Consider the following 16,789-nt stretch of genomic DNA (forward strand, 5'->3'; position numbering starts at 1 on the left):
CACCCTGTCCTCGGACCTCCTGGGTGGCCTCCCCCACCCCCGGGCCCATTAATGGCCATTTTTATTTATTTATTTATTTTGGACAGTGTGTTGCCTTGTGTGGCTCCCGTGGGCATACGCTGCATTGTGGCTGGGCACATGCAGGCTTGTCATGGATTTGGTTCAGATGCTTGGGTTTTTGTCACACACACCACTCCTGCTTCCCGTTTCCATGGGCTTGCAAAGGGTGTGCCCAAGTGACACTGACGTACATGGTGAAATTGGACTCCCATGAGCTGTGTGGGCAGTCTGTAGTCAATACTGTGTATACATTCATAGTGCATATTGTTGTTGTATTGTACACTGCGTGGTGTATTGATATGTGCCTCTGCATCCATCTCATCCTCCATATTTGCAGGTCCGTTCCTCATGTCTTCACAATGCGGTCCACCTTGGAACTGGAGTCCATGTTGTAAGCAGTGCACCTATACTCTTGCGTGGCTCTAACACTGTATACTTGGAAGTGTTCGGAGGGCTGTCATCAGGTGGTGAGGCTAGCTAATTTTTAAGTCTGTAATGTCGTGTTTAAGGTGGGTTGGAGGTTGTGTAGGTGATTGGTATTCTTGGTAAGTATTTGGTAATGTGGGTTGTAGGTCCTGCATTACTGTGAGCATTTTATGTGTGGACATGTTTCCATTAGGGACACTGTAGCTGCTGACACTTGGGGCATGTTGTGGGGATTAATTTCTTTCCTCTCACATTGCATGACATGCCATGGTGTGTTGTGTGGCCGTGCCGGGGTGGGGGTGGGTGACATGGCACTGTTTTCATGTAGTATTTTGCAAGTAGGTATTCATTTCTGCAGCATGGAAGTATCTTTTCATGACACTGCATTGGTGGTGTTTATGTAGGTAGGGATGCACACATTATGACACTTCCACATGAACAATCTCAGGCTGCTATAGTTCTGACAGTTGACAGTCCCTTTGTTCGTCTTAATTGTCAGGTCGAGTCATCATTGCTTATCAGATGGTATGTGCCAGGCCTGTGTGCACTCCACTGGGGTGTGATTTCTATGTGAAGTAATTAGCCACCAGCTGCGTACGGGCTGCCTCACCCCGTGCCCTCTCCCCTCCCATGCGCAGCGGCCGTGCATGTGGTTGGGGATGTGGGGGCACCACCATGTCTACAGCCAGGCTCTGGCGTGTTGCAACATTGTGCAGGACACATGCTGCCACTATGATGCTGCACACTACTGGGGGCGCATATAACAGCTGCCCGCCAGAACGGTCAAGGGAGCGAAAGCCGAATGTGCTCTCCACTATGCCCCGGGTTGATATATGGGCTGTGTTGTATCTTACCTCTGGAGGCGTGATGGGGTTCCGAATTGGCGTCATCATGTGGGTGCTCAGAGGATAGGTACTGTCCCCTGGTGAGGAGGTGATGGGTATCATTAGTGGGTTAGTGACATAACTCTGCATCTGACATGCATGCATGTGCAGTGGCATTCATACTCACCAAGCAGCCATGTATCGCCATGCCACCCAGCTTCTAGGTCCCGGTTTAGGGTAGACATTCGGTAAATGAAGCTGTTGTGGGTGGACCCTGGATAGTTGGCATATACTGAGGTGATGATTCCCTTAGCATTACATACTACCTGCACGTTGATGGAATGCCAGTGCTTGCGGTTCCTATAGATGTGCTCAGATGCCCTGGGGGGACGTAGTGCCACATGGGTGCAGTCAATGGCACCTAGCACTTTTGGGAATTGTGCCACACCGTAGAAATCGAGGGTGGCAGCCTGCCTTTCTGCAGGTGTCCTGGGCAGGTATATGTGCCTACGGACTGATGGGCGTGCAGTGATGATGTTCAAGACCTGGTGTAGGCAGCGTGACTGCGTGGCCTGTGACACCCCACCCACTATGGCACTTGTCCGCTGAAATGATCCTGTGGCCAAGAAGTGCAGTACATTGAGGACCTTCTCCAGGGGGCTGAGTGCTTGGGAGCACAGGGTGGGTGATGTGAGGTCATCCTCCCACTCACTGACCAGGTCCAGTATTATGTGTGGGGGAAACCTGTACCTCCCATACACCTGGTCATCAGGCATCCCAAAAAGGCTGGTTCTGGGAGTAAAAAATCGTGCCCTCACTATCCTCCTCCTCCTCCTTTGGTAACCCACGGCCACTGCTGCTAGGAATGGTATATTCATCCTGGCGTATGAGCTTGTTTGTTGTTTGCACGCACTTTTATGCTGCGCGGGTCGACGTACGCCTGCTTCATGCTGGCGTACGTGTCTCAGGATTGGACCATTTATTTTTCGGCACATCGTAGGCGAACGTGTGAATCTTCCCGCCCACCCCAGGAATACACACAGCACGCTCTCACAGGCACAGTCGCGGGTAAATATTCCCGCCCACCCCTGGAATACATGTACCCCACTCTCACAGGCCCAATCGCGTGTGGAAGTTCACGCGCACCCCGAAGTACACGTACCCAGGCCAATCGCGTGTGGGACTTCCCGCGCACCCCGAAGTACACGTACCCAGGCCAATCGCGTGTGGGACTTCCCGCGCACCCCGAAGTACACGTACCCAGGCTAATCGCGTGTGGAACTTCCCGCGCACCCTGAGGTACACGTACCCAGGCCAATCGCGTGTGGAACTTCCCGCGCACCCCGAGGTACACATACCCAGGCCAATCGCGTGTGGAACTTCCCACGCACCCCGAAGTACACGTACCCAGGCAAATCGCACGGCTGGGGGGTGGGGGTGCAGGGGGGCATGAGTGGGGGCCTGGTGGAGGCTGCCCCTGGTGGCTGGGGGGTGGTGGGAGACATGAGTGGGGGCCTGGTGGAGGCTGCCCCTGCACTGCTGGGGGGTGGGGGTGGTGGGAGACATGAGTGGGGGCCTGGTGGAGGCTGCCCCTGGGGGGTGGGGGTGGTGGGAGACATGAGTGGGGGCCTGGTGGAGGCTGCCCCTGCACTGCTGGGGGGTGGGGGTAATAGGGGACATGAGTGCGGGCCTGGTGGAGGCTGCCCCTGCACTGCTGGGGGGTGGGGGTAATAGGGGACATGAGTGGGGGCCTGGTGGAGGCTGCCCCTGCACTGCTGGGGGGTGGGGGTGGTGGTAGACATGGGTGGGGGCCTGGTGGAGGCTGCCCCTGGTGGCTGGGGGGTGGGGGTGGTGGGAGACATGAGTGGGGGCCTGGTGGAGGCTGCCCCTGCACTGCTGGGGGGTGGGGGTGGTGGTAGACATGGGTGGGGTCCTGGTGGAGGCTGCCCCTGGTGGCTGGGGGGGTGGGGGTGGTGGGAGACATGAGTGGGGGCCTGGTGGAGGCTGCCCCTGGTGGCTGGGGAGTGGTGGGAGACATGTGTTGGTGATCAGTAGTGCAAGGTGAGATGTGGGTTGGCTGGTGGGCATGGCCATGGTGGATGGGTTGCCTGTGGGACATGGGCAGGGGTGCAGGGTAGTACCCTGTGGTGTGGGCTGCCTGCAGGGGCCGTGGAGGGTGTAGAGGGAACACCTGGGGGGGACCCACATGGCCAAATCACGTGTAGCATTCCCTGGCACCACCGAAATACACGTACCTTGCAGAAATCGCGTGTGAATCTTCCGCGCACCTCGGAATACACGTACCCAGGCCAATCGCGTGTGGAACTTCCCGCGCACCCCATAGTACACGTACCCAGGCCAATCGCATGTGGAACCTCCCACGCACCCCCACCTACCCAGGCCAATCGCGTGTAGAACTTCCCGCGCACCCCGTAGTACACGTACCCAGGCCAATTGCGTGTGGAACTTCCCGCGCACCCCATAGTACACGTACCCAGGCCAATCGCATGTGGAACTTCCCACGCACCCCCACCTACCCAGGCCAATCGCGTGTAGAACTTCCCGCGCACCCCGTAGTACACGTACCCAGGCCAATTGCGTGTGGAACTTCCCGCGCACCCCGAAGTACACGTACCCAGGCTAATCGCGTGTGGAACTTCCCACGCACCCAGGAACACGTGCACACGCTATTTTTCACACAGCGGGTGTCCGTGTTTGTCGGTGCCCCTTTGCACCTCATTTGTCCTAGAGGGCCACTCTATGGGCCATTCATCATGGCTGTATATGGGTGCTTTTTGTTAGCGCACATTTTGGCGCACATTTTTTTCAGTCGCAGGGGCGCTACCGCGTGCCTTCTTGTGGCGTACTCGTTTGGCCCTGTGCGCGTCTTTGACCGTGCGCTGGTTTGCCCTATTCGATTCCATGAATACGGGTTGTAGGCGAGCGTGTGGGCTTTCCGCGCACTTGCCTCCTGTACTTCCCCTGTGACACCCATATTTTCACGCGTTGTTCCCCATTCCGAGTGTTACGCCCCGTGTTCCGCCTACTTTTGTGATGTGCGCCGCGCTATGTGCGATTTTGCAGTGGCCGTGGCGCACGCTGTTGGATGACCTGTGCGCCGGCGTGCGCGGCGCACATTTTTAGCGCACATCCAATGTTTTTCTCGCGCACGGACTTCCATGAATCGCTGTGCGCTGTTTTTCCTGCGATGTTTGCACTTGCACTGCGATTTTCACACTTTTCCTGCGATTCGCACGTTTTGGCACCTCTGCGCGGGAATTTTCGGCGCACATTTATTCCATGAATCGACCCCATAATTTGCTGTATTACATGCTAGTTTCACAATAAGTGCTTTAGGGGACTCCCTGGCTTAAATAACTTCCTTTTATAGTTTCCTCTGGAATTTGCACCTCATTTGTCATTATCTCTTGTTAGTCGACCAAATACTTTGTTTTCAATTTAACCAACTTGAAGTTAGATCTTGGACATCTATCATCAAAGGGACTTTAATTTGTACCTACCCCACCTTACGATGTACTTACCATTGAGACTAAATGCCACTTGTTCAAAATTGTTGAATGTCAAGAATTTTGTTTGCACTGTGAAGTTTTGGAGAGCTGTATATAGGCTCACATTACAACCTAGAATGCTTTTCCTCCTCCTAATAATAATCACTTATGTTCATGATTCGGGTTAAATCTAATATCGATTTATTCCAACATTCCCTTTGCCGATAAAGCAGCATGACATGAACTGAGGAATATAGCCGTTATCATTCTTTCACTCTTTTTCTGTTGGATGCTTCATGTCCTCCCTGTGCTCAGTCCCACTTTTGCCCATTTTCTCTTTTTGCCCCTAAACTTTAAAATGCCCTTCCTTTCTCTTTACATCCCACCCTTGCTTCCTTCAATGCTTCTTTTAAATGTCCTGCTTTTAAATCTCCTGCTTTTAATTCTCACAAATGATTTTGTTACTGTTCATGTATTTTCTATGTACAGCGTTTTGGCTAAAGTGCTCTTAAAAAAACAGGAGCCAAGGGCGGGCCTTTATATTCATAAAATATATAGCGTATAAAGGCGAGTCTGAAGAAGCCATCTGACAATAATTGCCAACCCAAATTGCACAATCCTCTTACTGCTTGTTACAAAAATCTAATCAACATCTTCTAGATTCTAGATAGCCCCTAACAGTGGTTGGATAGATGATTTTTTGTTTTAAATGTATTTTTGAGGGACATCCACAAGTACCTTAATTTATACCTCATAGCCAACTTCCTCACTCATTTTGGTTTCCCTGATGCCTTTTTATATTCTTCAGCTAGATCTATGGCCCCAATAATGTACTGGAGTCTTTTGGCTATTCCTCCATTAACTGATTGTCACAGGAATAGTTGGGTTTGTTTGTCCCACCTCCACACCATGTGTTTTGCTTTCACCGCTTATCACATCTTTGTGTTTTGGGTCTCCCTCCTCTTGGTGCAACTTAATTGCTTGATTTTCTTTGAGGATGCCGGCTGAGGGCTTAACATCCGTTTCCATCTTTAGGCTCAGTTGGAACTGTCACGGTTGCCCACCCTGCTCTGCACCTTCATCCACTCAACTGTGGGTACATTGGGAGTCATTACGAGTTGGGCAGTATCCCAGTGGTAAATCTACCGGCATTCCGCCAACTGAATTACCGTTACCGCCACTTGATCCGGTGGAATTACCGCTGGATTACAAGTATCAGTGGCCGTGTAATTCCCCATTATTTTTGAGTCCATTGGTCTGAATTGACTTTTTTGGCGGAATTACTGTGGTGGAATTTCTGCTGCAGGAATTCTGCAGATTTTTCAGCGGGGAGTTGAAGTATTTACCTCCAGAATTTTCCTGCAGGCAAATCCTCCACTCCTTTCCCAAACTCGTTTACCACTTAGCGCCAAACTCGTAATGAGGCCAATCATCTGCTGTTTCGCTGTGTGTAACTTGTGCATGGTGCCCCAGATATCCCTCCAAACCTGTGCCTTTAGTGAGTATTTGTTTTCTCATGTGAGCAGTTCATCTAATATGTTGTGTGTGCTCTATACTCCATGCCACTGCTGCTTGTTTATGGGCTGCAGGAGAATCTAACATTCCAACAGTGTCACTGTTCCTGTGTGTGTGTCTGTGTCTGTGTCTTTGTGTGTCTGTCTAATCAGCTGCCGCAAGAGGTCTCGGAAGAAAGGGAGAATTTGGGGGATCCTCAATGTACTGCTGGTAGGGGGGTCACATTCCCGAGCTGGCAGATCTCCTGGCCCCTCAGAATCTCCTGATCCTATAAGCTGGCTTCTGATGTGGAGCATGTTCACATCAACCGCTGTTTTTTTTTTGGTCAGTTTTCTTAATCGATTCATCGAATGCTATAGGTTCTTGATTGTTCTTAGAATATAATTTTATCCACTCTGAGGAGTCTCTTAAGGTATATCCCACATGAAAAAGGGTTGATAGTTTTATGTGAGAGTCTCACCCCTCACTGTACTGTCTTTTACCACTTCCCATCTAAGACTTTTGACCTGGTCCAACCTAGCTCACCAGACTATTCCCGATCTCTGAGTAGAAAGTGGGCCTGTTCTCCTCTCACCTCATCTAGTTTCGTAATTCTAGCTTTCCCTCTAGTTTCCTTCCTTCTCCCTTCCCAGATAATAATGCAACTTTCCTTGCCTCTCTGTGACTCCTCCACCCCAGATAGCAACACTTAGCGCTCCAACCATCTCTCTATCTTTCTCTCTCCAAATGGTATTTGACTCTCCTTCCAACCTCCTCAATGCTCTCTCTCCATCCTCCTCTTAATGCTCACCATTCTCCTCCAAACACCCTTTTCCAGCTCCTTCATGAATGCCCAACCCTCTTTGACTGAGCTGCCTGTTTTTTATAGTCTGGTGTCTCCTACCTTTGCGTTTGTCTTAGCGTTGTGGATTGCTCCTGTGCAGTGTGGACTGGGCTGGTCTGTGATTTGGCTAATGTGCATGTTGTCAGTTGAGCTGAGCGGGGTTTGGCCTACTTTATATCAAAGCCTGATATCATCTTGAATTTTAAAGCTACCCTAGACATGCACAACCACCTTTCCTCCCCTCTTCGAGCCCTGCTGGCGTTACTTGCTTTGAACTGTCCCTCTGTATTCCCATAATGTAAATTACTGTAATATTTTCCGCTTTGAGAAACAGTAACTTTACCATCTTTGGAAAACTAACCGGGGATAAGCGTTTTTGTCCCATATGCTGGGAATGCATGCAAGTCTACTGCAAGGTCTTGGGTGTGCAGGCCAATATTACTGTGTTAGCTGCCTAGAGAAGCATTTGTGTTAAATCCTCTCCCTATGGTATTTCCTGGACAACACAGATGACCCATTTGTAGGTGTAATCCCTATACAGGTAGAATAGCATAGGTCATTGGGCCCATTACAAAAGCCTTCCAAGACAGTTCGCAATTTAGGTTTAAAGCTTTCGGAATCCCCATCTATGGAGGCACAGGTTAACTCAGTGTATGGTGCAGGCTTTGTTAATCTCAAACAGCTAAAGAAAGTCGTCCTGTTTATTTCAGATAAATGTCATGCTCAAGTAGTGGCAGCTTGTGTTAATGGGAGTCTGGATTATTGTGATGCTGTTTACCTGGCACAGCCTGCTTTCTTATGCAGCGCCTGCAGGTGCTACAAAACGCAGCAGTGTGTTTGGTTACCCACTTTCCGGTCAGAGCAGGAGTAATAAAGGCTAGATAATCTCTCCATTGGCTCCCGGTAGAAGCTTGGGTACAGTTTAAGGCGCTTTGCATTATGCACCATTCACTAGGTGGAAATGGAAGCTTAGCCATCCAGGAGAAAATGGTTGGATATAGCCTTGTGTGTTCTTTGAGATCCTCTAATGCAGCACTCCTTCAGATACCCAAGTACAGCAAAGAACGTTTGGGTGGCTGGGCCTTTTCAGTGGCCGGCCCCAGGCTTTGGAATTCGCTGCCTGAAAATTTGAGAAAAATTGAGGAATTCTTATCCTTCAAAACGCATCTTAAAACATTTCTCTTTTAAAGCTCAGAGATACTTACCCCCTTTGACACCTGGGTTTCGTTTACACCTATCCTGACTATCAGTTGTTTGACCGCCATGATGCCTTGAGTGATAGAGTGCTATGCAAATAAATTGATTGATTATTAGGTGTCAAACTAAATGCTTGCTCTACACCTCTGGAGGCTTTCAATAAAGGGTGGATCAAATAAATACAGCCACTTTTTTGTTTCTTTATTTGTATGACAGTTTCTTTTGATTTTTATGTATTGGTTTATATAAATACAACTTTAAAGTCACCCATATGATACCAAAGCAGGACATGGTAGTAGATTCAAGTCTGAATCTTCCTTAGAAGTTACAAAACTGTTGGTTGCACTGTGTAGTAATTGATTGGGTTATTTATAAATGTGTATATCATTGCGTAACCAAACAGGAGAATCTGCATGTAGGCACAGATGAAACATGAGGAACAAAAGGACATCGAATGAGTCCTGCCAAAGAGCCATCCAAGTTACTGGAAAAGATGGTGCTACAGATCTAGATTTTTCTTTATGATCAAAACACCCTATATTTTCCAGCAATTTTTCTAGTGTTTTATTTTACTTCTGTGAAGAATTCCTCCCCAACATTTAGCTGCAATTCAATGACATCCTTTAATGTTTATCTTCCAGTGGCACATTGCAGGTCCCTTTCTGTGATTTGGACCTCTGAGCTACTTTTTGCCAAGGATTTGATGTAATCCTCGCACTCCACTGCATCACATAAGTACTCCCCTAACTATGACACCATTCACAAAGCTAATAATAAGTCTTCCTTATATGTCCGCTTTTAATTTCCATGTTCGTATTTTTCCAGCTAAGGGTGTATAGCTACAAGATTAAAGCTATGGTGTCTGAAGCAAGGGCATCCTGCACTTTGCAAGTATGAATCCCACAACAGGGCAGGCTAAGCCTTTAATCCTTTCTGAGGATGAAAAATCAATTGATTAAAACACAAAAAATAAGAATAGTGTCTGTTATTACAGCGCTTAGACATTGGCAGATTCTGGCATGAAGCACTATATAAGGACGCAATATTATTTTGGTAAATGACATCCGTTGTCTGTCTCCTCCTACTGCACTCTGACCTTGCTTTCTTTGTCATAACCAAGGGTTCTCTATTGCTCTACTTCCCTGACAAACTGAAATGTTCCATACCCCTTCTTTGGTGTATGGTCTAACTTCCTTTGATAAATGCATAGCTCCTCACTGCGCATTTTGTTGAGTCAGAGGCACTCGCCACTTTTATATGTTGGGAGACATTCATGGGGGACTGGAGTAGTCCAGCTGCTATATGATATGTGACCCAGTTGGTGAATGAAGAGTGATCCTGCCTGTTTGCTATCCCCACAGAGGCATCGTAACTTGGCTGCAAGAACAGCCCTGTTCAGGTTTGTGCCTGGGAACTCCAATCCCCGGAATGCACCACGAGGGAGCTGACTGGCACAAGGATCGGAATACAGAAATTAACAGTGGGGTGCTCACTGACCATGCGCTACAGCTTCCTTACTGCCTGAGATGCTACCCCCAGCAGAAGAGACTATGAAATTCCACAGAGCCACCAACTTCAAGGAAGGGAATTGCAAGATGGCATTGTGCTCCATGATGCTTCTGAATCCCTGCTGTACTCTTACACCTTAATAGAAACATTTACCCAATGAACCAATCACCAACCTTCACAAATATTCATATGGTGAGGGAAAGAAAGACTTATAAGGGGAATACCCAATCCTAGAACAGAAAACATGAGCACAGGGTGAAGAGCCAATCATAGTGCACCTTTGACAATAGCACATAGCCTCATGGGTATATAAGGGGCTGGGAAAGTGAATTCAGTCTCTTCGGCTGGGAGGAAAGAAACACAATTGGTGATACTCCCTTGCTACAAAGGGGAGGCTGCAGCTGAGAGGAAAACTGGAGGGGCACAACGGCCCCTCTTAAGCCCCTTAGGGAATTGGAAAGCTTCAGCCAAATAATTTCATCCTGCAGCCCGTAGCGAATGGTGGGCCGTATGGCAAAAGAATTTCAGCTACCTGAAATGGACAGGTCGTGAATCCTGAAAGCCAAGGTTCTGGAGGTATCTATCGTAAAACCTGAAATCCAAGGCCCAGGAGCGACCTGCTATGAATCCTGAAAGCCAAGGTCCAGGAGAGACCTGTTGTGACTCCTGAAACCAAAGGTTAAGAAGTGGGACCATTTGGGAATTTGAATCACAGAAAGGTACAGAGAGAGAACTGAGGGACAAGTCTGTTTTACTGTAGTCTAATAGGGATGGACTTAGAAGATTAGGTTTGTAAACTGTATACTTAGACAATCATTGGGATTTAATTAGGTTACGGTTGCCAGGAGGCTACAGACATATATAGATTATAGTAAAACGTTTCTTTTGGACCTTACTTTGTAGTGTAGGGCGTCCTTGTATGTGTGAGGACGTATTAAAATAGGTTTTGGATATTTGTTTCAGAACTTTGAGAGTCCTAAGGAATTACGATTTAGTTTAACCCATCCTGACACATTATACAGACATCCCTCTTTAGTTTTAGAGTTTCCCCTAAGTCCTGTCCGACCTTTATCATACCTCGCCCCATTATATATTTTATATATTTACCTAAATAAACAGTTGGAGCCATACATGTGGCTACGTTGTATCATTTCCTCGAGTTCCTCACAACGTGCATCACTGTATATTTTTATAGCCTGCTCATACATACATTTTTTGTTTGTTACGGTCATGTGTTCCATGGCTTTTTTGTGGGGTCGTCCGTAATCCTTTGTGTGAGGTTCTGTAGTACTTTGGTCGAATCTGTATGTATTTTAGTCAGTGGCTCTTTGTGTGTATTCTGGTGGTCTTTGTATGGTATTTTGCTTGTGCACTTGTCCCTGGTGCTGTGCAAAATTACATTTTTACACAGGATAGGAGAAATACTAATTGTTTGGGGGCACAATTGTTTTATTTTTCTTCAATATCAAAATTAATGATATGTACTGCTTTTTTTTTTCTTCTCTAGTGGATCAATGTGTTGCCGGACCTGAGAAATAAGGATACTCTCTGGGGTTTTGTGGCCGGTGATAGCTTACCTCCCATCACACTTCACATTGGGGATTACAACATGGATGGGTACCCAGATGCTCTTGCCATTCTAAGGAATACATCAGGAAGGTATGTTTAAAATAAGGTATAAAAAATGTTCTAGCAATCTTAACACAGGTATTTATAGTTATAATGGCTTGCATGCACATCACCCTTCCCCCTTATGCAACAGCGTGGCTACATCTGTGCTCAGGACTACTGCTTATTAGCTGCGAGAGCCCAGATGGGTATACCTGTTGAACTCTGAGCTGAATTAAGTTATGTTTTACTTTGAGTCACTATGTTTACACTGTGTAATGCCTTGCATGAACATTTTCTCAGTCAACTTGTGCACAGCCTCCAACGAGTGCAGAGGTGTTATATGAAAAAGATAAATCATTTGGTTTAATGAACAGGACAACTACTACCAGGTTGTAGGCAGTCGCCATGATGGCACAAAAAATCTAATGATGTGGCATATATTGTAAATGGATGATGCCGTTGTAAATTTGGAGAGGTTTCCAGTGGTGGTGGTGATGGGGGTGGAACGTTTAGCAAGTCTTTCTTTGAATGGACCAAAAGTACGGGTCACAAGTGGCTTACAAGAAGAATAAAATTAAAATGAACTGGAATTTTAAAGATGATGAAATGGGAATATATATACTCGTACGGCACGTCGTCTTTCCTCCATCCTTGTGGGCGTCCCCCAAAATGGGACCGGTAACGGAACCTTTGGCAGCGAGAAATTAGCTACTTCAAATTTAGTATAGCGCTTTGGGAAACGGCCTCTGGCGTGGAAACTCTTTGCTGAAGCCCCGCCCTCCGGCGACTTACCTCAGTTCCTTTTTCCACACTGACGGTGTCGGACCTGGGAGCTAGCGCAGAGACTTTTTTAGCTTTCAGATTGTTTCCAGTTTTGTTATTTCAATCTTGTTTAACTTCCCTTCGGTGCCTCGCCTCCCCCGGCGCATGTTGGCTGCAGGAAGATTCACGAGATGTGCCTCATGCGACCGCTCATTCCCAGTCTCTGACCCCCATGCACTCTGTCTTGAGTGTCTGGGGACCGACCACCGTTGGGACGCATGTTCGTCTTGCAGCGCTCTCGGTAACAAGGCATTGAAGAATCGGTTATCGCTGTGGAGGGAGATCTTGCACACTTCCCTTCCGCCCCACCTTAAGGATATTTGGTCTCATCAGGGGTACATTAGGCATTGCAGCCTTACGACTAAACACCTCAGTGCTTTGACCAAGAGCGGAGACCTGGCGGCTTGGGAGGAATTTATTCAAGCGATTCCTCTTTCTCATGCATTCCCCCCGGATGAAGGGGTTCCTGAAGGATCTAGCAAAGGTCACCCTGAAGGTGACGCCTCCCTGGGACCCTCCTGGGTAACTCTACTGTTCCTCCAGTGCTGCTGGTTCCAGTACCAATCCTTCCCCCCCCAGTCCAGGCCCTACCGGTTGTGCAGACCATTCCACCTCCTGTACCACTACGCCTCCCCCTCAACAGCCGTTAGACCTGTGTTCGGCTATGGTCTTACGGTGGACCCCATTGGCACCTGTGTTGCCTAGGGCCCGGACTCCCCTAGTCTGTAAAAATTGGGGGTGGGGGGGTTGAGAGGAAGATTACAACAAGGACTATGACGCCCAGGATGATGAACCCTTGGCATCTGTTAAGGCCTTTCATGACTGCCTTCAAGGCCTGGTGGATTTCTTGGGGGCCCCTCTGCCCAAGGAAGCCCCCCAGGAGTCAGGAGTGCTAGCAGAGGTTTTCTGTAAGCGCACCACGATACGGTCTGGCATCCATCTCCAGAACGATGTCCTGCAGGAGGCGAGAAAGGTCTGGGAGAAGCCCAGGACCAACACCCAGATGAACAAGAAGCTGGACAGCAGGTTTAGGCTAATGGGACGGGGAGCCAATCCTCCTGATTTCCCAGCCGCATTCTTCAGTCGTGGCTGCAGTATCATTATATTCTAAACAATCGTCTTCGTCGTCTTCCTCCATGGGAGTCTTTCCAAGGAGGACAAGGTCCTCGAGTGTTTGGAAAAACCCTGTTATGCCATTTCAGGACTGCATCTACGGCAAGCCAACGCTGACACCCTCTTGTCTGCGGCTAACCAGATGCTGTGGCGGGAGCTCTGGGAATTTCTGCCCGACCTCTGTTTGGAAATGCAAGCCTCCTTCAAGGCCGGTCTGGCGGCTTCCCTTGCAGTTGCAAAGGACTTCATGGAGTCTTTGATTTCCCACATCGACACAGCCAGCAGAGGGCTGTGCCTTGGTGTCGAGATGGGGGACGATGGCATGGATGCATGCCACAAAGTTCATCTGACCTGCAGGAGCGGATCCTTTATCTACCCTTCGAGGGCGTGGACATGGACTCCTTTTATTTGTCAACTGATGGCCAGTTGACAAAGAAGAAAACCTCCACTCAAACCACCAAGTCCTTTGCCATCCTGACAAAGCCGGGACAGAAATACTTCCCTCAGTCTCAGGACAGGACGGAATTCAAACCCTGCACTTTCTCCGGCTTCAAGGAGTTCCAGGACTGCGATATGCAGAGGCCTGACAGGTCGCCCAGCGACAACGGGAGGAAGCTGCAAAGGACCTGCACAGGTTTTTCCACTGCCCCTTCTCTGCTCTTGCCTCTGACTCCAAGAAGCAGTGACCTCAAGGCCGGTGAACACAGCTCACCTGTGGGGGTGCCATTTGGTTCTTCTTTTCCAGGACACCTGGATGCATCTTTTCAACAACCCGTGGAGCCTATCCGTAGTCTCCACAGGTTTCAGTGGTTCTCTTCCTTATCCTCTACCATCCTCTCGTTCTTTCCGGGAGGTCCTTTCGCTCTTGGAGATGCAGGTAATAGAACTGATTCCTCATTCAGACAGGGGCTCTGAGTTCTATTCAAGAATGTTTGCGGTACCCAAGAAAAACCAGGCTGGCCTGAGGGCTGTACTGGACCAGTCATTTTTAAATCTGCCTTTACCGCTAGAACACTTCAAGATGATTACTCCCGCGCACATAGCGGAGTCTCTGTGTGCAGGGGACTGAATGTGTTCCCTGGGCCTCAAGGTTGCGTACCTTCCTGTACCCATCTACCAGCCACATCGGAAGTTTCTGTGGTTCACGATTGTCGTACCATTTTCAATACAAGGTGCTGCCCTTCGGCCTGAACTCGATCCTCGTGTCTTCATGAAGTTGACTAACCCAGTGGCGGGTTTTCGCCACTTGGAACACCAACATCTATACCCTTATTTGGATGACTGGCTGATGAGAGCAGGAGTCACCCGAGGGTGTATTGCACACCGGCCAGAGGTTGACAGATATCCTACATCAGCTGGGGTTTTCCCTCAACCAGAGGAAGTCAGTTGCGCCCATCTCAGGATGTGCTCCTCCTAGTGGAGCGTTGGAACATGGCCTTTGAGTGGGTGTTTCCGCATGCCCACGAGGCTCCTGTACTTCTGCAAGGCGGTAGGGCACTTTCTGGCCAACTTGACCACCTCATTATGTTGCTTCCATCACCTTCTGGGCCAGATGGCCTCCTGCATGCTTACTGTACAGCACGCTTGCCTCAAGATGAGGTGCCTCCAGCTCCACCCAGCGGCAAATTGGGATCAGGAGACTGGGTCTGTCTGACAGGATCCCAAAACCAGAAGCTCCTCCTGCCAGACCTTCGCTGGTGGATGATGGATGGCAATGTTTCAGTGGGGGCCCTGTTTATCTGGCCAGAGCCTACCTTGGTGATGACGACGGACTTCTCTCTTTTGGGCTGCGTGGCTACTCTGGAGGGCTTTGTGATTCATGGCGCATGGTCCAGGATGTAAACCCTCAAGCATAGAAATCTGCTCAAGCTCAGGGCAGTGTGCATTTCTGCACCTCATTAGGGACAGGTCTGTTCGGGTCAGGACGGATAACTCAACTACAGCGTTTTACCTGAATAAGCAGGGTGGCACCGGTTCCCCCTTCCTCTGTCGGGAGGCAGTATCGATCTGGGAATGGGCCCTGGTGGAAGAGGTTTGGATTTCAGCTATCGACCTTCCGGGGGACAGCAATGCTGAAGCAGACCAGCTGAGCCGCTTGGGGTTAAACACTTACATGTGGGAGTTACACATGGACTCCTTGTTGCCCCTGGTCTAGCGTTGGGGGTTCACAGTTCTGGACTTCTTTGCATCTCCCCAGAATTCCAAGTGCCCCCAGTTTGCTTCATGGGCAGGCCGGGGCAGAGGTCACGGAGAGACGCCTTCCAGATCTGTCGGCACGGCTGCAAGTGTTACGCGTTCCTGCCCACCCCTCTGCTCCAACGGATGCTGTGCAAATTCTGGGCTTCAGTGAGTTGCAGCCTCGTGCTGATTGCCCTTCACTGGCCATCGAGACCCTGGTTTGCGGATCTGCTGCAGTTGTGCTCCCAGGCTCCCGTCCACCTTCCGATCTCCAGCAGGGACTTCCCGGTGGAGCATCCAGACCCGGCCATGCTGGGACATAATTCAGCAGGCCAGGAGGTCCTCAACTCGCTACCAGTATAAGAGCAAATGGACGAGGTTCTGCCATTGAACTTGTGACATGGGTTTGGTCCCTGTCACCTATCTTCTGGATGACGTTCTGGCTTTTTCAGCTCACCTGGCTCACCAGGAGTTTAGGTGGATACTTGCCACACTTATTTGGCGGCAATTAGGGCTTACAAGAATTCTCCTGAGCATTTGTTTTCAGTGGCTGGTGGCCCTCACCTCTGCCGCAGGGTTAGCGAGCAGGCATTATCTTTTGTGCAATCGCTTCACCACATTTCACAACAAGGTCATCTTGCACACTCACCCAGACTTCTTGCCCTTAGTGGTGCCAGTGTTGTTCTTGAACCCACAGTCCGAGGCATAGAGGGCCCTAAATTCCTCGAGCCTCAAGAGCGTCCTAAGGTTTTACCTTTCTTGGATGAAATCCTTCAGGAAGTCAGAGGCATAGTTTGTGACTTTTGCGGGCTCCTCCCTGGCTCTCAGGCTTCCAAGGCTTCCATTTACCCATTGGATGGTTCAGGCCATCTCTCAGGTGTACACGGCCATGGGAAAACCTGTTTCCGAAGGGATTCATGCCCATGCGGTCAGAGCTAATGCCACGGCCATCGCGTTTCAGAGACATGCTTCCTGGATGTCATCAGCAAGGCGACTGCTTGGGCCACTCCGTCTGCCTTCTGTATGCACTACTCACTGGACACCAGCTCCAGGCACGATGCAGAGTTTGGTCATGCAGTTCTGAAGAACCTTTTTGCTTCATCCTAGATATGAGACAGGTTCTCATGGCTCCACCCTATGGTCTTGTTTGGTGGAATCACCCACAAGGATAGAGGAAAGAGGACGGAACGTATGAGGAATTA

The 16,789-nt window shown here is 49.2% G+C and overlaps 1 protein-coding gene across 1 annotated transcript in view; it reads left to right on the forward strand.

Annotated features, from left to right (window-relative positions):
- The window catches only part of ITFG1 (integrin alpha FG-GAP repeat containing 1), a 1,448,837-nt gene that overhangs the window by 664,086 nt on the left and 767,962 nt on the right, over positions 1 to 16,789 (forward strand). Inside the window, exon 10 of the mRNA XM_069607059.1 lies at positions 11,371 to 11,522. Within this exon, the coding sequence (XP_069463160.1) occupies positions 11,371 to 11,522 (152 nt within the window). The remainder of the gene's footprint in view (positions 1 to 11,370; positions 11,523 to 16,789) is intronic.

The sequence above is a fragment of the Ambystoma mexicanum genome, chromosome 1p (assembly GCF_040938575.1).
Source record: "Ambystoma mexicanum isolate Mex_15411 chromosome 1p, UKY_AmexF1_1, whole genome shotgun sequence".
NCBI lineage: Eukaryota > Metazoa > Chordata > Amphibia > Caudata > Ambystomatidae > Ambystoma > Ambystoma mexicanum.